General features: G+C 39.3%; 1 protein-coding gene across 2 annotated transcripts in view; it reads left to right on the top strand.

Annotated features, from left to right (window-relative positions):
• LOC103926019 (glypican-5-like) overlaps positions 1 to 11,037 on the top strand; it is a 405,545-nt gene extending 394,508 nt beyond the window's left edge. For both annotated transcript variants that reach the window (XM_009334827.1, XM_009334826.1), the window contains one exon: positions 7,287 to 11,037. In XM_009334827.1, coding sequence (XP_009333102.1) covers positions 7,287 to 7,489 — 203 coding nt within the window. In that variant the 3' untranslated portion in view covers positions 7,490 to 11,037. The remainder of the gene's footprint in view (positions 1 to 7,286) is intronic.
• Positions 11,038 to 24,697: the final 13,660 nt, after the last annotated feature.

Below are 24,697 nucleotides of genomic sequence, written 5' to 3'. Positions count from 1 at the left end.
CATGCTCTTTTTCTTCTCGAGAAATTAAGGAGTGTCTGGGGGAGAGGAGTTGGGATGGCTTTAAATGTTTTTGTACTCCCTTCCAAAATAAGTTTATCGTTTCCCCATATACAATTTAATTAAGCCTTCGATTTGACCTTTGTATTGAGCAATAAAAGTTAACTGGGAAAGATGTGGGTAGAATGAGAGCACAAACAAAGCATGCCCCACGTCAGCCCGTGTGAGAACTGTTTCTGTAACCAAAACTAATGAGATCATCAGGACAAAAGCAACAGCCAAAGCATTTTCAATTATTACTAATATTTTTCTTCCTTGAGCCAGTTTATATTTTTCTTAATTACAGCTTTGAGCTGTGGCGTGATATTTAGCAGATGCCTTCGGCACTTGGCGTGCTGATCACTCGCACACTCCAAACTGGCAGGGGCACCTAATCTTTGAAGTCTAGAGCACACATTCATCTTTAACCATAAAGGTCAATCCTGCATTCCTCGCATCCCCCCAAACTCCTATTAAGTTTAATAGGAGTTTTGAGCATGTGAGGCAGGCGGTATGAGGATCACTCTCAGTCTTCTGGATATTACCAGTGAGGCATGTACACAATTTCTAAACTTAACTAATTAATTGCACCATACAGTGATGGCAGAAGGCTGTCACAGAGCTTTTTAGTTGTTTCTTTCATTACAAGAAAGTTACAACAAAAGTTCAACGGATAAACTGGGAACATCATGTTTTACAGATACTTCCATGCTGTGTTTCAGGATATCATGTCAGCTGTGCTTGCAGTATGTACGAGGTAGCTGGCAAACTAAACAAGCTTAAACATGCAACCACAAATATGTGCCTAGGACTAGACTAAAAACAGATGTTTCCGGGAAATGTAAAAGATGTTTGGCATGTTTTAAGCTTATACTTTCAGCTTGTCTGCATTTGAATAAGGCCCATATTGATATAAACAAAATGACAAAACCTTTTCTTGCAAAATGACTGATTGATTAATGGAACTATTGCTGAATCACACAAGGTTTGTTAGGTTAGGTTATTTCTTCCCAAGGAAAAGATGGATTGTTCTATCTTGACATTTACATGGCAGGAGCTGAGGCAGTTATTCGTGTGGGTTTACTTTTTAGCCCTCAGAACTAATACAATTTTATTGTGGCTCATGAAAATCATGCAGAGTTTGCTATGGCAGCTGTATATCAAAAGCCAAACAAATACAGTGACAGGTTTCCTTACAGCAGTACGGCTGAGATAATGTCCTATTCTCTCTCTCTCTCTCTCTCATTCAAATGTATATAGACAAAAGATTGTTTGGGAATGAGGGAAGGAGTTGCCATTTCATGTAAGTGTGGCTTCCAGGCACCTGATATCTCAAATTGTCTCACAGTTGTTCCTGACTTTTCCTCATTGCATTTTTTCCTTTGTTGCATTTGACTTTTTTTGTAACCGTAGTTCCTAAAAGTCCCAGCCAATGTTATTTCTTGAGGAGAGTGGGTATGGTTCTTCTCAGCCTGAAGAATTTACATCCAGAATGCGCAAAATGTGTAGGAAATAAAGTAGTTCTCTCGCTGTCCTACAGGGAGAAGTGATCTGCCAAAAATCACACAGAGTTTAATGCAGAATTAAAAATTGGACCTAGATAATCCTAGTCCCAATTTATGACTATCCCCCCAAGGCCAACTTCTCTTCAGTCACACGCTTCTTAAAAAGAGAAATGGAAAGATCACAGAATGAAAATGGAACACATCAGTTAACCCTCCTAATCTTGTCCCGCGAGTCTTCTGGAGAGGCTGGCCTAAACCTAATGCAACTCAGTAGTTAAGAGAGGACCGGTAACTCTGTAGTAGTTCTTCCCTTTTCTGGTTAATTTTTTTTTCCTCCTAAGGCCAAGTTTCCATAAGAAGGTGCGTGGGGAAAAGGCTCATATGGACATCACACTCTCAGGCTGAAATAGGAAAGGGTAGAACAGTACATACATGGGAGGCTGCAGAGCTGTTAATTACTCCCTTCTTCTGGCTCCAAAAGGGATATATTACACCTGCCTTTTACTGACTACTATTATATAGCAGACAATAACAGACTCCAGAATTTGGAGAATTGCATCACAAGTTCATCACACTTCGGGAGTTCTCACATTCCCATTTCCACAGCACTCCTGTTTCCATTTGTCTGCTGCGGCTGTAACTGGAAATAATTAGTGCTGGTCTTAATGTCAGGACAATAGATTATTTGGAAATTGTTGGTACATTTTATGGTGACAGCACTGTTTTGCAATTTCAGAGCTCCTTCCTTTGAATATGTAAAAGTAATTTCAGCTTTTGCTACCAGAGGTGATAAAAAGCTGATAATAACACTGCAGCATCTATTGTAATTTAAGAGCCTGTTCCACCAACTTGCACCTAGCTTTAATTTTCTTATGAAGCTGTCAGCCAAAACCAAGCCTGTGATCAACGTGAAATTTATCAAGCAACTGAGCTACAACGTGGAGAGTAAATGCAGGTACTGCCCAGTTCACTTTAGACCTGCATTATGAGTATCATTACAACCATGATGAGGCATTCAAGACGAAGGCATTAATTTGCTATCGTAGATGCTGACATTCTGTCTTTTCAAAGCACAGCATTTGCATGGAAGTCTAGGAGGAAATGGACAGGTCTGACCATGTAATTAATGTGGGAAAGCAGAAATAAACAATCTCCCCTTCTTTTCTCCCCGCCCCCTCCCCAAATAGCTGGGTTGAAGGTTCTCCCTAGCAGCTCATGGAAATGTGTTCAAAATCTCCACTTTGTTGTGGGCATGGTGGATTGATGAGCATCGATTCTCTGCTGTCAGTGCCCCACTCCATTAGAAACTGGGCCGCTATAATTAACATTTACAGGACTAGTCTGGCAAATCTGTGTTTTGTTTTTATTCAGAATTCCCTCACAGGGGTTGTACACTCGTCTGGTGTGATGATTCGTAGCCTTACATGTACGCAGGCACCACGGCTGTTGGTTAATCACAAGTACACTGCCTGAGAAACAGAGGTCCTGAGGCACAAGCACGTTGCTTCCACGAGCACTAGCGCCTTAGCGTTTGCACTGGCATACAAAGCAGAGTCCGCCAGTGGCCCTCTCTGCTCAGCCGTGAGAGGTGAAGGGCCACAAGGGCTGGATCTGAAAGGTGCTGCGGCAGCTCAAACACAGGCTTCCCCAAAACTAATCCAGCTTCCCTCGATGTGAGATCAGCCCATTCAGCTGCCCTTCCCTTCCTGCCTTTTTCCTTCGCTCCAGAAATACTTTCTGTGTCGGTAGCAGCAGCAGCCTGTCTAGGGAGTCTTTGCATTTACCCTTCAGCTCAGTGGAGACAGTGTTGAGCGTGATTCAGACAGGAGATGAGGAAGGTTCAGTGGCACTGGCAAATCTTTGCAGGGAAAGACTCCCTATCACACTGATCATTTGCAATCACAGAGAAAGGACTGAGCTCATGTCAGGTCAAGAGAAGGACAAAAATGGAAAGGGGTTTCTGTTAAGTAGATGAACTTGTTCATCCCTTGGCAGGGCAATAGGAAACCTCAACAGATATTTAAGTAGACCTTGCTGATACTGCTCATTAGAGAGCAATAGCATGCAAGTACACCAATAAATAGTTACATCTTTGATAATCCCTATCAGTAGCAAACTGCATATCATTTAGGCTAGGGAGGGGGAACTAACAGCTGGGGTGCCAATATGACTTGAACTTGTGTCAGATAACCTGGTAATATAATAATCGCATTGTTGTGCCCCTGTATCATTACTGGCTAAGATCAAGGTGTGCTTTAATGTGTGACTCACCAAATGCATTTGAAAAGCATGTTCAGCCCTCACTATAGGGGAGGTTTCCTGTTCCTAAATTAGATGACACTGACAGTCTTGACTCTACCTGTTATCCTAAACTAGTCTCTCTGAGGAATAGTATTGATCCATGTAAGTATTTCGGAGAAGTTCAGTGCCATCTGGGCAGCACATGCATTACTGGGTAGCAATCTGCAGTTAGATCTTTGAGGTGAAGATAATCCTAAATGCTCTAAACATCAAGGTCAAGTAATTTTCATTATGTGCTTTGTTTATGTTGTCAAGATGTGAATTTAACAGCAGTTAACATGGATGAAAGTTCAGCTAAGGAAGTGGACTCAATCCCCTGGACTAACTGAGCTGTTCCCTGCACTCATAGTAATCACGGGGCCTAAAGGGACTCTGAGCCATCTTCACTGACCCCGACAGACCTCGTCCTCTGGCAAGAGTCCCGAAAGGCTGTTCACACGAAGGCTGCTTTGGCAGTCAGCTGCCTTCACTAAGTACCCCTATTGGCAGGATTTGAATATTCACACTGGGAGCTTGGATAAGGGAACAGCACAGTAGCTACTACAGTGGCTGTATCACTGTCATGATAAATAAACAGCGTAGAATAATATTCATTATCCAAAAGGCCATCACATGTGTTAGCCTGAGGTTAGCTGAAGCCTTCAAAGATTTTAACCACTCCTTTTCTGGAAAGGAGAGCGGGGCTGATGATGGGAAGAAAGTTTCTAGCAATGAAGAAAGTTTTTAATTGGGAACCATAAAGCCTTCAAAGCACAGAAGGTAAATACTAGAACAAACCAAAGTTGTGGGGTTTGTTTGGTTGGTTTTATGAAGTCATGATCCGGGGGCTTGATTCATGGGTATTGAACATCTGGGGTTTGCTTTGTTGAGACTGGAGTTCCATTTCTGTGCTAGTCTTTACACTGACACCTTTTTTTTTTGTATGCTTACTATTTTTTTGCTTTTTGAATGTCAATAGTAGACTGAACATAACCATCTCTGACTCTGAGAAAAAGATTTAAGAGGAGAAACTCATTTAACTTGGAGTCTCTCAGCCCAAACCCCTGGAGTGAGTAAGCAACAGGAACTCTGAGAAAACTGGAATAAAACATGAAATCTTTACACTGCTGAAATTTGTGCCTTAAAAACTAAATATAGGATTGAAAAAGATCTTGAACTGAATTAGGACTGAGGCTATTTTTATTTATTTTTAAGAAGAGCGAAAACAGAGCATTTTAAATAAAATGCCGGTTCTGCACAATTAAATCCCAAATTGGAATAGCATCAGAAGATACTCTGCTGTAAAGACAGAGAGAGAATTCAGAACGTAGTCCTTCCCATGGAAAGGATAAAGGCAGAATTTTGTAATGTATTATTTAATGCTTGTTATGTAGTGCATTAAGCAGTCACTGAGAGGGAAGCTTTTAAAAACCAACAGCCTCTCTGATAGCATTAAATCTTACCTTAGGTTTTTGGTTAAGTCAATGTTAAGAAAATAAACGAATTAATATATTTCAGTCTGCCCGATTTATAGAGGCCAATCAAGTTCCAATGCTGGACATGGCCAACTGAAAGAGGGGAATAGATTTACCTGAGTGAGGTCTTAATTTAATCAGCTGGCCCCAGAGAGCTGAAGTCAGCAGGCTGGGATGATATAAGAGGCAACAGAGAAATAGTGCCTTTACCGCAGTCGAAAAGAAGAATGACAGTGATGGAAAGGAGTCTAGGCAGTCTCAGAACACACCGATTTCCATGATTTATTCTTAATTTACTTTAATGACAGTCTGAAGGTTGTCCATTTTTCTTTAAGTGTCCTCAGAATACTGATATTTTCTAAACATTTAGAGCATGATTTTTCTCCCCCTCCTTTCTGTTAGCTCCATTGCAAGTTGAAATTGAAGAGGAGCTATGTCTGCATTTTGCCATAATGAATTTTGAGTGCAGTGTCAGACTACCCTTTTCCCACTGTATACCTTGCCAGCCAGTGTCCCTTCTCTGCAGTCACCCTTGAGTCAGGTCTAGGAATCACAGGTTCCTCTGGGATTAATGTTGATATTATGATAAAATGGAGGAATTCATTGCATTTCTTTTACAGTTTATACTGGCAAAAGAACAATGTGTGCTTTCCCAATACAATAGCTCATTTTTATTATCAAGTGAATTTATTGATGGTTTTTCAAAACTACTGACATGCAGACAATGATCTCAGATTGCATTTACATTTCTGGAATGCTTTCCATCTTTCCAGTTTCTGCCAGGAACTTGCTTCTGTGATTCAGAGTTTTTATTTTAAGATTGGACTGTTGTTTAATCTGCATTACAAATCCATGCCTTTTACTTTCTTGTGTATGTGCACTGCATTCATTAGTATCACAAGTCCTTTAAGCTTGGACCTGAACAATTACTGTTAATTTATAAATTCTTCCAGGTAGGAATTTGGTTTTTTGCCAGGCACTCGGATATGCTTTTACAGATTGACTGTAAAATCATCATCCCATCATCAGATGAAATAGTGATTTTTTTTTTTTCCCCACAATGCCAGTGAGAGGGTTCAAGGGCAATATGATCTCAGTAATACTTGCAAATAGCTTGGGAATGTCAAGATAACTGGAGACACTTATCAGTCATTTTCTCATTTTAAAAAAGCCATGTTTTTTTAATAAAGGACTACTTTCTTATGAACCTAGTCCTTTATATAAAAGATGCCTGGAAATGCCCCAAAATGCACCTGGAGGGAGAAAAAAGCTCCAGTGATATTGTTCCATACTTTAAGAAAAAAAATCCTTGTACTCGCTAGGAAAAACAATGAAACAAAACTTGAAGCATTTTCTCTTTGTAGCCACTTTTTTGCCCATGTTGATGAACAAGTCATATGAGATACCTCTGTATTTCCTCGTGTCAGCAATCTTTCTTGCCAGGTTGTCTTACCGTATCAAGGGTTGCATGTTGCTTTAAAGTTAAGGGTAGTGGCAAAGCAGAAAGAAGCTGGGAAGTTGACTGTTACATTAAGTCAATACGCTCTCCGGTCTCCTCCTGCAGCAACTCAGCAACTTGATGGGTGTTTCACTGGGGCATGTTACAAAACCACTCAATCCTAACATCAGGTTTTAAAGCACATGCCAGTTCCCATCCCAGGTGAAATGGAAGGTACTTGTCGTGAGAGAAAACGAGGTTCTGAGACCAGCCACTGCAATGCAGAATACGTATTATTCTGCTCAGGCTGTGTCTATGAGTAGACAAGTAGAGCAGGCCAGTCAGAGAATACTTGTTGAGCAAAACAGTGGGTGCTGAGGACCCAGTGGCCACACTGGGTCCAACTAAAACATTAATACAAGTGCCCCATCACTCTCCATACATAGTTCAGTTATTCAGACTAGTATACAACATGTTCCCGCAACAGACAGAATTTGAAGCCACTATTTAAAAGATGTGTGATTAATCTTACATTTACTTTCATGTTTTCAGATATACTCAAGGACAAGAAAACCCATCCAGAAAACAGAAACGAACCAAAACCAACTGTGAAAAAGATTGACACCACAACCACCACAAGCACTGTCAAGTCATCCTCTAAACACAATGTAACTGGAAATGGGAGCAATCCAGCCCTGAGTTCCTCACTTGTTATTTTAACAGCACTAGTAGTTCTGTGGCATCGTCCACTGTAGCTGTATTGCCTTGCAGCCACTGCGCGAGTGTTTCTGCTCACTGTCATTTATACCTACAGCCTTACCCAACAGAAAACAAATTTAAATGGCTCTCTAGTTTATCTGATATGTTAGAATAAATATTAAACGATACGCTGGAGTTTGCAGATACCAAGTGTCATCACTTACAATGTCTGAAGATAGCCTTTGACAAAGCCCACCCAAGATACAGAGGGAATGATGACAAGGGTCTGAGTAGCTTAAGTTATGGGGTAGAAATAATTGAAAACACAGAAATTGTGTATGTGTGTTATTGTTTTTCTCAGTTTTGTTTGCTCAAATCTGACTGGTGGTTTTGTTTGTTTAATTTTTCTGATAAATTATATGAATGATCAATCTTCAAATTCAAGCCAATACATACTTCATTTTTCTAGTGAACAGCTAACAAGCTATGTCTACAGTTGTAAACCATGTTAAAGTGAAGTACTCTGTACCAGCTTGATGAAATTCCTAAGTGGTCAAGAAGATCAAAGCATGTTTGAAACTTCTTTTCACTCTTACTGTTTAGACTGTAGGAAGCAACATAAAAGCATATGGTGTGTCTAATATATCAGTATAGTTGCCTTAACTATGGAAAAAATTAGAACCACTTTGTTTACTGAGGGATATAGATAGTGAGTTTCCCTGCCCCACAAAATGCCATTACCAGATGCTTAAGCATATGCTCAAGGCTTATTGGACAAAATGTCCAGCAACAGGAAACATAAATAAACATAACAATGTTTTATCCAGTTGAATGCAGCTCTGTACAGAGAAAAAATGATAATTCAGTTCAAACTTACTTTGCCTATGTGATGTTAAAGAGAAACCAACTTAAATTTTCCATAAAGGTCCCAGAGATATAAATTATTGGGATCTCCCATTAGACACTAACCAGATTTTGTGCATTGTGGATCTCTGAAATCAACTGTTTCATGAACTGTGTATTATTTAATTACATTTAATGTTTAAATTTTGTATCATGGTAGGTGTAAATGTAAAACAATCTGAAACCTAGAATATTCTCTGTTATGCCTCATCTTAACTGCTACCCTAGAAAATGTCAAAATGTGCATTATATTACAAGGCTTTTTTTTAATCAATGATACATTGATGCGTTTTAACTTTTTGGATGAAAAAGTACTATAATAACTTCTAATGGGTTAAGAGTTAATGTGTGTTTTCCAACAACTGTTTACAGTGCCATTGAATATATATACACAAACACAACTCTATGAATACAGTGATTAATGATAAGTATATGAAACATTAGAATTGTTATATTTACTACATTTCATAACTGTTACAACAGTTTAATGGCCATTTTCATGTTGTAGACTATTATTATGTACATTTTTATAAGATTTAATGTAAAACACTTGCCTTTGTTTTTTTGTAAAACAAAGTTACTGATACTTAAAGTTACACAGCCACTGACATAACTCAAAAGAAGAACCCTGTATCTTACTAATCAACTTCAGGCATTTTTTTGGCAACTTTGATTATAAAAGACAGCCTGACTCAAAGAAAATGCCATGTGCTAGTATTACTACTGGATGTCATTATATAGAAAGTGGCAATAATACAGAACAAGCGTACAGTAAGTGAACAAAGACTCACTACACTTGTATGTTTTCAGATCGTATTAGTGAACATGTCTAATTATGTTTGCAAAGGTGGGGCTTGAGTTTCATTTTTAATTTGGGTCTTAGATCTTACAGACAATTATACCTTACAGACATAAAGGTATAATCAGAACCATCAACACACCCAGCTGCAAAGGCAGTGTCTCTAAAGTGGCAGCAGCAAGTTTTCTAAAAGATAATTCAATTTTAATGTTGAAACAAGGAGATAAAATGGAAAAGAGACTTATACTAACATGAAATATTTTATATTTAAATTCTGATTTTTCAAAATGGTAAGGATATTAATATCCCTAAGTAGTGCTTTCCAATCATATCAGTGAAAATCAGTTTTCCCAAAAGTACTAAAATGGCTGTCCTGTGTTTTCCAGGGTTTTGAGCTGCACCAGTCTATTGAACCATAATTAAAAATGCCGCTTCTTGTATTCATTTTCAGTGCCCTTTGGAAAAGTGCACTTTTACCTGAGGAGGTGTGCAAGTCATGTCATTTGTACCATGAAAGGACACCCTAATTCCTTGCAGTCTTAAAGGATCAGTTGTGATGGCTGCTGTTAGACAGGTTGGTCTCTGTGCATGCACAGAAATGTGCATCAGGTGCTAACACTTACCACTAGCTCCTCAGGTAATACCAATCACTGTGGCTTCACTGAAGCACTTCATATCTGTTGCCTGTGAACCTGACCCCTAATTTAGTATTCTCACACTTAAGATGCTCAGTCATCATTCAGGCAAATGCATCCACGTTTGCACACTTAAGTCTCCATCAGGATTTCTATGGATAGAGCTAGGGTTTCAGGGCTGGGCTCTGACGCTACCAGATTTCAGCTGTGCAGCTTGGAGTTTTCAGTTCTTCGCACATGCAGAAAGGGAGCTTGAATACTCAGACTAATGTGTCTTTTTGAGATCTTTTCTGTAAAAGGTTTTGTGTTTTTAGCTCAGAGCAGTGATCCAGCTAGCATAGTATTCAGCTGTAGCAAGAGGAAGTTGCCAAAGCCCTGCTGTAGGCATGTATGGAATAACTCACCTGGGGGATTATTTGTTGTTGCTAAATGTCATAATCTTGCTAAACAAAAACCTCTGAAAAATCAAGTGTTTGAATTTTGGGTTTGGTTGGCAAATATTTGTATGATGTAGCATTCATCTCTCAAGCTAAACAAGACAACCCTTTTAAAGTTTCTGTAACAAAATTAGAACAAGTTCAAACTGTGGAGTGAGATAGAATCAACTCATTTCATTGGATTCAACCAATATTTTAATAGACACAAATTCTTACGGAACCAGGGAAGAGACCTCAGAGGACTCCACACCTATTAATACATTTCATGCTAATATACTTTTACACTGTAAGAAGAGTACTGGTCAAACCAGCATGAAATATGTTCATAATGTGCATCAAAAATGGTGCAGCTTTAAAGGGCAATGCAGTACATTTTTACTGGTGGTTTATGATTTTTTTTCTCAGGATCAGTTGCATTTACATATTAAATTTTGTTTTCCATCAAACAACAAATCTGTACCAGCAAAAGTGAAAACAACTGGCTGTGTCAGGTGAAGGAAGTATTCTTTTCAGATGAGTAAGATACCTGTTTTACAAAATCTTATTTTGTTATCCAGGACACTGTAATTACGATGTAATTACGAAGGTCTAAATTCAAAATACTTTTGAACTTGTCTATGTAATCTCAGTGTAAAATAAGGTACCAGTCTAAGAGCATTGCTGTAGCTTTGCCTAACAGTTATGAATTGTATTTAGCCATTGCTTTTTGAATGTTTATTGTTTTGCTATGACTTTCTTTTAATATTTTGCTGTGCCAGCAGTTGTGAATGCCAGCAGTGGACAGTAACTGCTGTCATACATTTGTGAGTAAAATCAATCTATAATTTTCTCTTGATAATGATGCAGGCTTCTTATCAAATAAGACAAAATTGCCGTGGGCATACAGTCAGTTCTTAGTGTTTCACTGCTATTTGGGCTCCATGTTACACCAGGTTCATGTAAGAGGTTCAAGAGGTTCCTGTGTCGCTAGTCTCCTTCCTGGCTATGAAAGCATCAGGGAGAAGAGTGAACATGGGTGGACAAAACCATGTGTGGCTGCAATGTGCCAGTGCATGGCAACCTCCAGCCGTCTTTTCTGAGGCCCTGAGCTGAGTGTTCTCAGCTAATTTTCAAGCGGCTTTTACACCTCTCCAAATCAACGCATGAAGACTGGCCAGGCAAAGAGCAGCAGAGAATCTAGAGACTGCATTTTCAGGCAACTTCAGAGATACCTGCTATGAATTGCACTTTTTTTGCAATTTAGATGCTTTACAGAATCCAGCCTGTCATTTTCAACCTTGCACTTTTTTTCTGGCTTGCATATTGCCAGTGTATGCCCTGTCTTCTAGTGCATCAGGTACTTTGTCATTGCATAAGGAATTGTGATTCTGATCTCTCACTCAGTAATGAACCTTTTGAGGTACAAATATCTGTCAGAGCTTGATAAGGGCAACACAGATAATAATGTCCAGCTGCATTGACTTCACAGGCTCTGTGTATGGGTATCTGGCTATGAGATTCACATCTCTTTGATCTCTTAAATCAGATCTATATTTAATATATCCCCATTTCCTTTTGTTACCAAGACTGAAATGTGTATCATAATTTTAAATTTGACTCTCTAATCCTGTATGGGTCTTCTCAATATTGTCCTAATCGATGTTGTGCACAGACTTCATTTTAATGTTAGATGAGTCTTTTTGCCCGGATTTACTGAGCCATTCTTACTCAATATTGCACATGATTAGGTTTAGGCAAATTCAAGCAAAAGGAGCTGAAACACACATTAAAGTAAGATACTGAGTAGGACAAAAATCCAGAAGGTCCCTGTGTTCCTGAATTGGACTCTTCACATTAAACAGATTTTAAGGTTTAGCTGTAATTACAGTCAAAATTTATAACTAGCATGGTGTCAAGGGGATTACAGCCTTGTATTGAAAATGGATAAAGAGTCTACCCATTTTTTAAGTGGGAATTAACCAATATATGTGCTTTACTCGTGTCTCTGCACATGGGTAAATCTAGGTCTGTAGAAATAGGAGACATTCCCTAAAATGTATCCTGCACATTGAGCATCACAGCATCATAAGTGCTTCATGTTACAACTAGCCAAAAGCACAAGACATTTATTTTCATTTATAGCATTTCACTACTCACAGTGCTTCTTGTAATGACATACGGCATGTGTGTTAATGAAAAGTGAAACATCTTACAGTCAATGTCATTATAGCTGTAACATGCATTAGTCAAAAAGTACATGATAATGTCTTCTTCCCATTGCTTCAGAAGTCCAGAATTATTCCCAATACTAAATTCTCTTCTGGTTTCCCCTGCCACTCTCTAAATAACTACATTTGAATTGTATTAAATATTAAGCTACCAAAAAATAAATACAGGCCAGGAGATTGTAATAAATAGAGAGATAATAAACTCAGAAAACTATCCTGCATTTAAAATAGAGAATACTCCTAGGTAAGAAATCCCTCCTGGACTAGAACAGTTTTTCAAGTCCCTCTCCCCTCTCCAGATTCATCACCATCCTCTTCCACCTCCATACAGCACAATATGAAACCTGCATGCAGGAGGCTGGTGCACTGAATTCAGGAAAATGAATTAAAACTATTGCTGCGTAGAGATATTTCCAAGTATCTTGCTTAAAGTGGGCCTCCTTTTGCTGGTTATGAGGATGCATTCACAAGTGCAATTGCTTAAGTTCGTATTCGGTAAATAGCCAGTTGCTGCAGCTTTCAGAAAAGGCTGCTGGACACAGACCGTGAAGCAGTATTTTTGTGTTGCTCCCATGTCATTGAGATCAAACTCCTTAAAATAGACTGGTTTAGACATTCTGTTTATTATCAACACTACAATGATTTCCCCCCATGAAAATCATGTAATAACCTTTTGAGAGAAGGGCACATAAAAGAGAAGCCACTAATGCTTTCACGAGGTGCATAAAGTACTTCATTAAATAGCCAGTAACAACCACGGAGATTTTTTTCATTTCTGTGCAGAAAACATTACTACCACCTTGCAAAATTATGCAGTTTGCACTTAATCATTTCAATTAATCTTTAGTAAATTACCCAGTACTTTGTAATTATAATATTTGCAGCTAATTTAGTGCCATCCTAAAAATCATTTGTTGCATAATATAAGCAATTAACATTTATTCAGGTTTTTTTCTGTTGCAGGGGGATATATAAATTATCCTCAGTGGCCTTTCTGTACACCTAATTAGCACCTGTTCGAATTATTCTACAGGCTATGGACATTTCATTTGAAAAATAAATGCATTGCTAGTTTTGTGAACTCCTTGCAAATACACAGTTGTAAAAATTACTTTTCAGGGGAATACAAAAATATGTTTTCATATGTCTTCTGGGTTTATGAGCTAGGCTAGGCTTTTAGGCTTTTACACCTAGAATAGGTACTGACATTTTTAATGCAGTTAAAATGGAAATAGTCAGATACTTCTTTCCCATAATTAAGTACAGTATCCCAGATTTGTAGCCCGGTTTATTCAGTACTGAAGAAGGAAAGCAATAAGACATCAAGAATATAGAACCTAGTGTAACTTTCACATTTCTGCATATGCATATAGAGTTAGGAAGTTTTACTAATCAGAGACTATCAAAAGCATTGCTATGCTGGAGTGTCAAGGATACTATATTAAATTTGTGGAAATTAAACCAAATTGCTTCAATGTCATAAGTAAGCTTCTAAGTAAATAGTAATTTTCTATTTAAATGCACAGTATATTGAGGAAGATAATTTGATCTTTCTAAAAAGGAGATCTGAAAAAAACTTTCTAACGAGAATGCCAATGTCAAATATTTACAACCTCTGCACATACGAAATTGGGAAGTCAAAAAAGGACTTGAGAATTTTCTGTGGGTATGAAGTGTTGCAGCAGACCCTCAGCTCCTATAAGTCAGTATAGCTCCTTTGAGTTCAGTTTAACTATATAAAATTTACCCCAGCACAGTATCTAGCCTAAGAATGTGAATTCCTTCCCATCTTTTTGCAGGTGCAGAAAATCAAGAGTAACTGCAGTGATTACAAAATTTGCATAACCATTTTACATTGCCCGGGCCACTGATCAGATAGTATCTTCATGCCTGAGAAGAAAATCTGTAACACATGGGACACCATAAGTCTTCTGGCATTTTCTCTTTCCAGGGGCACTGCAGAGGCCTTTTCCAGAAGCAGCTGGTATGATTTGGGGCTACAAGGAGATACTCATACTGTGAGTATCTCCTAGGGTAGAAAATCTTTCTCAGAGAAGGTTTGCTGATACAGATCAGGCCTTGAGGCAGATCAAGTTTGATTTTTCTGTTTCATGTTAAAACGTAGGATCCAGGTCTTAAACTGGCCTCAGAAACTAATTGAGAGTCAGTGGAGAGAACTGATGATGGTTTTGGTGTTTTCAGAGAAGCTTAAGCAGCAGAGCAGGCAAGCAGCCATATTCTGCTTCAGCTGAAGCTTGTGTATCTTTGCATTCAGTTTCAGGTAAAATTACCTGTGAGTTTCCAGATCAGTGGTGACAAATTTGTGAGTTACTGTAGCCTGATGTTCTTCTATGGAGAAGAAATGAAATTTCCTCCTCAGCAGAAACAGAAAGAAGGCTCTTTATTTTTATTTGATATTATGCTAAACATCCAACTTGGAAGGAAATCAAAACAGGATGTTTGGCCTCACAAAGACAGATTCCCCTGAGTGGGGTTGTTCTTGGTGCATGTAGTGATAACAGTGTCAGAGTCTGTCTGCTTGTCACAAAAGAGGATGTTGACCCTTTGGCTCTTTTTTGGGGCTTGAGAAAAGCTACAGTTTATGGCTCAAAGATGCCAAATCATTTATAGGCAAAAGTTGTAGACAAGTCCACAAAGCAGTGAAGAAAGCAATAAGACACTTGGTGATGGTCTCATTGAAAAAGGAGAAAATGAATTTAACTGAAATATTTGAGCTTTTGTATTAGAGATGAATAACAGAGTTGAAACCTGCTCCCAAAACACCGCAGTTGCATATGGGAGCAGGCTAATGTAGCAGCAATACTATATAAAATGTTTATTGTATCCCACTTACTATATGGGGCAGTATTAGAATAAAAGTGGAAGCCAGTACACTAAACTTTGCATAATACAACCACTTACTGTACTTTAATATCAGAACTAATACAGTATGAATGTTTACAGTACACTGGGGTAGAAATTCTAGTAAAATATGTGCTTTGTCATTTAGCTTTTTAAATAATTAGTTTATGGCCTCCTAGTCTTTTTTTAGTCCATTTTATTTTACAGGAATTAATAGGCCGCTTACATTTGTATTTTACATTAGTTGCATCATGGGTATTTTAAGTTCCAAAATAGATTGGTTTTGCCCTAAACTGTATTCAAGCTCTAATAATTATTTCCCAAGCACGTGTTTTATTTGCAGTATATCTGCTTATATTTTTATTGAATAACTTTGTCAATTTTCTTCAGTTTGTTTTCAGCATTGAATATGATAAAGGCAATTTAAAAAAGCAGTCTGAAAACAATGTCTTAAAAGAACAACAAGGCTACTTTGAAAAGTTAACGTAAACAGTTTGTTTTGTAAAGGACAGTGAACTATGAATGGGAATAAAAATAAATAATCCACAGCAGGAAATTGTTGTCATCTATCAGAATTTTTGTATTTTTTCCTGAATATTTGTCATCATCTTTGTAAGTTACAAAGCTGATAAATAAAAGTATTTTAATCTGTTCAGATGATGCTTTGCATAAAGGATGCAGACCTTGAGAACTGCTGAGGAACTCTTTTAATATTTTGCTCATAGTCTGGCAAAGAAAGGTCTGTTTCTTCAGCACATAACTACTTTCTTGCTCTTCTTTTCTTTCTTGCAATAAATACAGTGAGATGTAAAGGTGCCTACCTGCTCTTCTGGGAGCTCTTAATATTATTGAAGAGACACAATACTTGCAGCAGTCTCCTGGGTAGATGCCAGCATACCTCCACACAACAGGTAGGACTTTTCCATCAAACTTCCATTCCTGCATAAACAATTGGATCCGAGTTCTCCATTGACTGAGGTCTTGCAGTAACTGTGTGCCATATAAAAAGCCTTGCCCTTGGTTTTGATTAGGATCACATTACTTTTCTGTCTTCATATAAGCCAGTGTACTAGAAAAAGGAAACTCCCTGCTGTTAGCTTAGTGTTTTCATCACTTGTCAGTTATGAACTTTGCAGTTTCTCTTCTTTTGAGGGGAAAAAACCCTAATCCAGTATTTTTCTGTCAGATGCTGATTATTGTGGTTGTGCCTCTACCATTTCCTAAAGTGACACAGCAAAGACCTTTGCTCTTACAAGTATTTGTTAAAACTACTTTTCATGAGCTTCTCTTCACTGCTTTGTCAAAACAGCTGTTTCTCTCCTGCTTAGAAGTTGGTGGGAAAGACGTTAGCTGTTTTCTCTCTTTTATTTCCTGTTTTGGTAGTATTTAGGAGCTCCTCTTACAGTTTTCATTCAACCCATTCAGGAACACTACAGGACAGACCACTAAACCACAATAGTATTGTGAACAAAATGTTCCTTTATTATGTTTAAATAACTGCGTACTTGCTATCTACCTACCTAATTTTTTCTTACTCATTTTGTTTTCTGATTGCATGATGATTTGAGTGTTGCCTCCTAAAGCATCCATACTTCCAGCTCTTCTTGATTCTTTCAAAATGCTTCCTATTTGAGGTCTGGGAATTACACGCAGCTCATCTCACCATCTATGGAGAGTGCTTTTGGCTACTATATTCGTTTTTGACCCAGCTCCAAAGATAATAGCCAACAGCTCTTCTCTGCCGATGCTAGAGGAATGCTTGTTCTCTGAAGTGCTGCCTCATAAAAGCCTTTTAAGTTTAAGGATTTCACATTCATCCTCTAATTAAGCAGGTGTCTAAATCTGTAAAGCTGCTTCATTCTGAAAGGCAACCTGCCTCCGCTTCAAAGGATGTTGTTTCTTTTCCCAAAGATGTTTTAAAAAGTGCTTGACGGTTCAAATTTGTAGGGTTATTTAAAGGCTTTGCCTCTCACCTGATTCAGTACTTATTTTCCAAAAATACACAGAATACATCAGATCTGATGAGATGCCTCAAGGATGTTCTTTAATGGTGGTGCTGGAGTTCATATCTTTGACTGAAGATTAATTGCATTGAATAAGTAGCCCTTCTGCTAGCCTAATGACAGAAGTGGTTGCAACCATATATGATCCACTTGATGCTTCTCCCACCAGAAATCCAAATCTTTCCTTGTGTTGTTTTTTTGTTGGTTGGTTGGTTTTGGTTTTAAGCAATATGTCAGTTTGGCTCTGAAACATGCCTAGAAATTGTCATACCCAAACCCTGGAAAAAAAGAGTGGATTTTAGCCTAGTTTGTCCCAGGGGTTCCAATATGGTGCAGCTCCAGATACCACCACTGACTCATCAAAATGATGGCTCGCCTTACGATATTGAGAGAGGCAGCATGACTTTAGTGTAGGAAGTCTTCCTACGCTTCAGCTTTACACCTGAAAATAAACAGTCTTTTTTTGGAAAGAACGCTTGTGAAATCATTATTAACTTGGGAACCCAACATTAACTACCACTATCCTAAAAGAGCAAACTGAAAATACTCCTGCTTGTATAAGAAAAAGACAGGTTTTATTTGCGTTTATTATGTCCTCAAGGAGATTCAGAGTTAACTTTAGAAGAAAGAAGGAATTCTAAAAGCAACAGAAACCCATGTCCTACACCTCCAGGTTTATGTCCTACAACCACAGATTACTACTTTCCCATCTTGCATGTTTTCAAGAAAACAGCATATGGATGAAAGGAATTTGCCAGAGCAGGCGGGAGTAGATCACACCAGATATGTGAGCCTTATTCACTCACAGTGGCTACTCAGTATTTACTTATGGACTATTGGCTCTGCAGTCACTTGTCCAAGGTAACACCTAGAACTTGAAAGCCCCCACAGAGAAGACAGAAAACTCATTCCTTATGGGGTTGCCTCACATCGTTCCACAGGCATTATTCTCTCTTATCCCCGGGAGGTAAAGGGTGCAGTGTGCCTCTCAGCTGCGGGGACCCATGTTTTCCCCCAGGGTTCACAGTGGGTCCTGCAGCATGCTGCCATTCCCTTTTTCAAGGTACACGCAGATGTCACAGGTGCTCCCCAGGTAGCCCACAGGGCATGAAGGAAGGGAGAGACGTGTTACGCTGATCTTCCTCCACTCGGGAGCAAAAAGGGATGAATTAGGCCTGAAACAACCCTTCAGTTTCAGAGCTATCCTTTCAAAAAAAGGCCTTTTTTCATATGACCCATTGTTTGTTGATTCAGGCAAGTGCTGAGGCAGTAGGAGTCTGCTTGCTTTATTGTATTGCACAAACTGTTATGGTGTCTGCCCTCTGTTTTCTAGCCAGAAGTGAGCAGACTAGCTGCAAAATCAATATTTTTCATTATAAAGTAACTCGGTCTGCAGAACTAGAAAGTATCCTAGTCCTATTGGGTCTAAAATGTGGATTTCCTCAAATCTTTCAGGAATTAGAAACTGCTAAGAGTGGCAGTGGTTTTGCTTCTCCCTGGAAAGCATCGTTACCCACACACCTGGTATGCACTGCTGTGTTTCTCTAATGCATTCAGCTTGCGGTCACCACCTGTCACTTGTCTTTCCTTTCTCAGTTCCACCTTAAATTGGATGTAAAGTTCTTGAGACACATTTAGTGCATCAATTTCCTCAGGGCATTTCTTTAATTTAAGGAAAGGTACAGAGACTCCAATTAACCTCAGATGAAGAGACCCATAGTTCATTGTCTGTCTGGGAAAATGAACCTCAGGGAATGGTAGTCTTACATTGCAAGTGCATGTCAGAACCACAATCAGAACTCCTGTTTTTGGCTCCTACTCTGGTATGTAATCTATTAGAACAGTGTGAACAACCAAGTTCATTAATCTCCCAGAGCCTTAATTTTTTCTCCTTGCAAAGAAGAAATTATATTTACCATGGGTGAAATCTGAAAAAAAATCAACACAAATTAAGAACATCAGCATGTGCTAACTTACTACACAGTGGTAGCTACCCTGACCTTTTCTTACAGGCAGAACAGGAATTCTCAGAAGTAAATGCACTGGTGAATACTGACTTTCTAGTGTTACTCACACGATTATGTTCATACCCATAGATATGCAAGTAACTAAGAGAAGCAGCTTATTTTGTCTGAACAGAAAGTTGAAAGCACAAGACTGATATTTGCACAGAGCAAAATGAGCTAATAGGAATACGATTCCGCCTGTTTGATGCCGCCTGCTAACTCCCAATCACTCATCCTTGGGCAAAGCGGAACCTAGGAATGTGCTTCATTCAGACGGAAAGACGTAGCAGCACATGCAACAATAGCAAGATTCTAACCTATATTGACTGAAAAACCTAGCTATCAGAGTGCCATCTGCTTTGTCCCAGTAAGCAGCTACGTCCAAAACTGAGATCCCCAAAACTATTTTACTAATACTGCAGTAAAAGATGGCCCCAGGATGATGCGGGGCACAGTTATACGGTCATTCTCCCTTTGCCTTTCTTCCACGCTGGCAGCCAGGAGCCATCTCCAGCCCTCCTATTACTCAGTGCTCAGCTCTGTCCCAGAACTGAGGCTTGTCTTGCAAATGGACAGATCAGCAGGAGTCTTGCACTATTGTCTATTTCTCTTTCCATATACAGACACCTAGCTGTGCAGAAACACCTGTATGTATCAGCACGTTTCTCCAGGTCCTTAAAAGTTTTATGAGAAAAGCTGGTTCATCTCACAGACTCCAAAGGGATGGTTCACACAGCAAATTCAAAAGGGGAGAACATATTTCCTTGCCACTAAAAAAATAGGGATCTGTCTCCCAGTGAAAGAGCTTAAGACACACCTCAGCCTCCCGTTGCTTAGGCAGTTCCTTGGTGTACATTTCTGGGCACATCTCTTGCTCCTTGCACAGTAGAGGGCTGTGGATTCTCACAGAGTGTAAGAGAAGAGACAATAGTGCTCGCTGTGGCCATGTTATGTTTTGTTCTCCTGAAAAAGGACCCAGAAATAACTTGTGGCCATGATTTAAACAGCTAAAAGAGCAAACCACTGTGGAACATTTCATACCAGCCAGCTACAATGGACACTCACCTGTGGATACCTAAGCTTGTAGTCCCCAACATATCTAGCACTTGCACTAGTGAAAAATAAAGAAAGAGTATTTCTGCTAGCATTTCTGGGGAGCCAGACTGGGACACAAGGGTGCAGAAAACTTACTAGTGGCTGAGTTACAGACTCTGGGTTAGATATAAGAGGGCTTAATTCATCACTTATTGAGAATAAAGAAAGGCAGTGATTTAATAAATTACTTTAAGGTGCTTCACTTTAATAATGTTATAAGATGGTACTTTGTGTTGTCACATGAGCAAAGGTCAGTGAACTGTCAGTCCTCATTACCTGGGCAAATGTTCTTTTGAGAACTCCCAAATGACTTCATGGTACATGGAAATGAGTGCAAGTCTTTAATGGTTATCTTAAAAAATCAATAAGCATAAAGTTTAGAAAGAAGGCAAATCAGTAAATGGAAGGAATCATAATTAAAGAGATGCGAAAAAATGAAGAGCTAAAAAAAAAAAAATCATTACTTCAGAGTTATCAGCTTGTCCCATGAGAGAAGAGTTAAGCATTACTATTCCTGAATGGACTGGTGGCCCATCTCAGTCTAAAATAACCTATCCCAGAAAAGAAAACAGAAAAGACAAAGGATATGAGGAAAGTACAAAAAAACCACAAACCCATAAAGGAGAATAATGGAATCAGTCATGCATCAGGTACATTTCATCTACCTCCGGGATTTAACTTTATTCTCTGAATTTGCTGTGACAATGGATCTGGGGTCCCCCAAATAAATATACATCCTTGCACCACCCTGTGCAGTGCACATTCTGCTCGGAGTTCACAACTTTTTCCTGAACCATTGTGAGGCCCCAGCCTGGTTTTGATACCCCTTTTGCTTTGTAAACATTTACATTTCCATTTATCGTTTGAACTGCCTAGCCATTTTGAATCATGCTCCTAGATCTAAGCTGTCTTCCAGAAAATAATTTTTTTTATTCTTGCGTTCAGAGTTAGAATAACAGCAGATACTCATTAACCTTTTGCATGCTATTTACTAATCATTATATCTTTATAATAGCCTCTCACTAAAATAATCACTCTAAACCTTTTTTCAGTTCTCTACTAAGAAGAGTTTCCCTCCTGTCTCTTATCAATACCTAGCACCTGTCTTTGAACTCTGGTATCTGCTCTACCTTTTCTTTTCCTTCCTAATGGGAGGTCTAGAAATGAACAAAATCATTCAGGAGGGAGAGCACTGCTGACTTTTGATAGTAGTCTTCATCCAGGCTGTTAAGCAGGGTCCTAGAGTGTATGCACAGCAAGTGTAAGGGAGGTGAAATATTCCTTCCACTAAGCAACAGAATAAAAGAGGTGGGGGTTTTCCCCCAGTTTCAAACTCTCACTTAAATTCATCAATACCAAGTTCCACATATTTTTTGCCCTGGCCTTAGCCTCTCTAACTATCTTGGAGGGGAGTAGAAGGAAAAAAAATGAGAAAGAGCAGCAGATCATAATGACAGAAGAAAGCAATCAAACTGCACAAAGTCATCTTTATCCGTTTGTTTGTTGTGGATAGGGAAAAAAACAGGTTTGGACTGAGTAAACTACGTAGCAAGTTGTAAAATGTCATTCATGGAGCAAAACGGGAGGTTATACTCTGACACTGGAGAACAGTCACAGTTACAGTGCAAACACATTTGCAGATTCTATTCCTGTTATTGCCACCTTATATTATTACATATGAAGGAAAATTCACAACCTGTCAGGAAAATTCACGATACTCAGAAAAACATGAATTGGATTCTTTGTCTATGTTATTGAAGGGTAAATATTTTCTCTTAAGACTACTGAGTATTGGGTTTGGTCCTGTGTTAGGCTTCACCTTTTCTTTCTTACCTTTATTGCAGTACAAATTATATAGAGGAACAAATTTATTACTCCACTCAGAGGGAGCTGAGAGTACACTTAACTCATCAACTGAGGTGGAGGCTTAAGTTTTTCTTTAACCCACGTTTTATTGTATAAAGAACACTTGAAAATGATTGTGCTTTCACCAAAGAGAGCCTATCCATGGGAAACTGAAAAGTGGTGCCTGTTGGAGCTTATGGCCTTTGTGGGTGATGACTAATTGATCAATGAAAAAAACAGATTACACAGTCCTCCAGTTAATGAATAAGTGGGTTTTTTCCTGTCTGGGACCTAATGAGAGAAGGATCCCCAAGAGTCATCCACTAAGGAAGAAACGAGCAGTATATATAGTATAATGATCTGAATTCAATACCCACCCAATTTATTTTAAAATACATCTGTGCACATCCTTTGAAGATATCCTCTGGAAGAAATTCCTTTGTAATCTCTCATGTTCCACTGGGGTTGGCAAACATCTGCGTGTGCAGCGGGGGAGAAGACGGGGGGATTTATTTTATCAGGTTTTCTTTAGTGAGGTTTAACCTTCCTTAGAGTCTTTCAGCTTCTCTTCCTCTCCTAATGGCTTCCCTCAGACATTTCAATTTTTAAGCAGCCCTACTGCTTAAGTCCACATTTGACTTAGATATTTAATTCAAGCCATTTATACTGAGGGTTATTCTAATGCCAGATAGCTGGACCAAGAGCACTTCCATATTAAGGCAGATGCATGTACACAAACCCCTTTAATCTTGCTTCTCATCTTTCTCCAGATGCACTGATGAACAGTCATTGCCAACATGGATACAAAATATTACTGGTTTATCTTCTGCTCCTTCAGCAATAAACCCTCTCTTTTGCTACCAAAAGGCAGAGATAACCCCTGTAAAGAGGTCAAAAACCCCAGCAACTGTTGAATTGATTTATTCCCAGATAGGAATGAAATAATTTATTTGGAAGTAACTTATTGGACAGTTGCATCATGTGGCGTTTTCTTTGTTCTGAGAGAAGAAGATAGGAGATGATGAACACAGAGAGAGAGAAAAAGAAGATATCCAGGACAGTGAGCAATGGCAAAAGGACTGGACAAAGTGAAGAACAAATACAGGGGAAAGGAAGGCTAGATGAGGAAACAGGAGTGAAAAATGATAGTGGAAAAATACCTAGTAAACTGATTTCCAGGACTAGGCTTGGTGAGCTCTTTTCACACAAAACCTCATAAAAACATCAATAAAGACTGGAATAATTAAAAGGAACTTAAACAGAGCAAGTGTACAGACCCTATTGACACTTAACAGGAATACCGTTTAAGTCTGCTATATAGAAAAAACATATTTAGAGAGTTTGGCCTACCTTGGAATGGTCTCCTGTGGTCTTCTCATTTGACTGACTGTCAACTGGAGAAGAAAAAGGTTGTTTTTAATGACAGTTTGGGACTCAAATATAGATTAGGAAACAGACTGGCTTTGTCCCACCCTCCAAAAAGGTTGCCTGTCCCTAATGCACAGGTGCCCAGTTTGGACCTTACATGGAAATTTCCTTGCAAAGCTGGAAGGAAATAGAGCTTTAATAGCTCTCTTGTAGCTACTAAAGACAATACAACTGCAGTGAAGGAGCAATTCAGTTAAAAGAAAACGTGTACACAACAGCCAACAGAAAAGCAAACACTGAAGAAATTAAGAGAGATCACAGCAAAAGAGGAAGAATACACTTCATGTTAAAAAACAAAAAAAGGCGAAACAAAAAAAAGCAGGTAAGTTTTCCCTCCCACAGTACCAAAGAGATTTCAGGGCAAGTAATTTCCTTCTTCCCTGGAGTACTTCGTGAAAGGTATGCTTTGATTTTCATGGCTTTTTGAATTATTATGTTCTATAAATTAAAGGTATCTCAAAGGACAGTGCACGCCCCTTTCGAGACACTAGTGTTGTGCGTGTTTCGGGCTGGGCGTTTCCACCTGCTTCCCGTGGGTTCAGGAAGGGAAGGCTTTCCCTCCAAAACATGGACCCACACCACACGTGGAAGGAGAGGCCATGTCGAGTGCTGTCACTGCGTGGTGGCTGACCCCAAGGGACACAGGCTGGGACATGGGGCCAGACACAGCCTAGGTACATGGCCCCAGAGCCCTGGGCTCTCCAGCACTCTCGTGAGGAGCAGGGCAGGTGCCTTTGTGGGGCGGCCATGTCCCCACCTCAGGGGGCGGACTGGGCTGCAGAGCTCAGGGGACCAGATCACGGCTGCAAATACAACTCTAGCGCCCCAAAGCACACCCTGCATGAGGCACCTGTGTCTGTGACAGGAGGGAGGGTGGGGACACAGCCCCGTGCACCATCCTCGTGGAGTGAGGGAGAGGAAGGCTGCTGGGCACCTGGAGCTCATCCCCTCACCTGCAGCTGCTTCCCCGCTAACTGGCACTCACCTGAGGCTAGCTGGGTAAATGGCGGCTGCACCTCTCACCCTTCCCTAGGTACAGGGTCA

This window comes from Pygoscelis adeliae, unplaced genomic scaffold, assembly GCF_000699105.1.
Source record: "Pygoscelis adeliae isolate BGI_AS28 unplaced genomic scaffold, ASM69910v1 Scaffold552, whole genome shotgun sequence".
In the NCBI taxonomy this organism is placed as follows: Eukaryota; Metazoa; Chordata; class Aves; order Sphenisciformes; family Spheniscidae; genus Pygoscelis; species Pygoscelis adeliae.
Note: the sequence above shows the minus strand (reverse complement) of the source record. Positions and strands in the feature narration are given on the sequence as shown.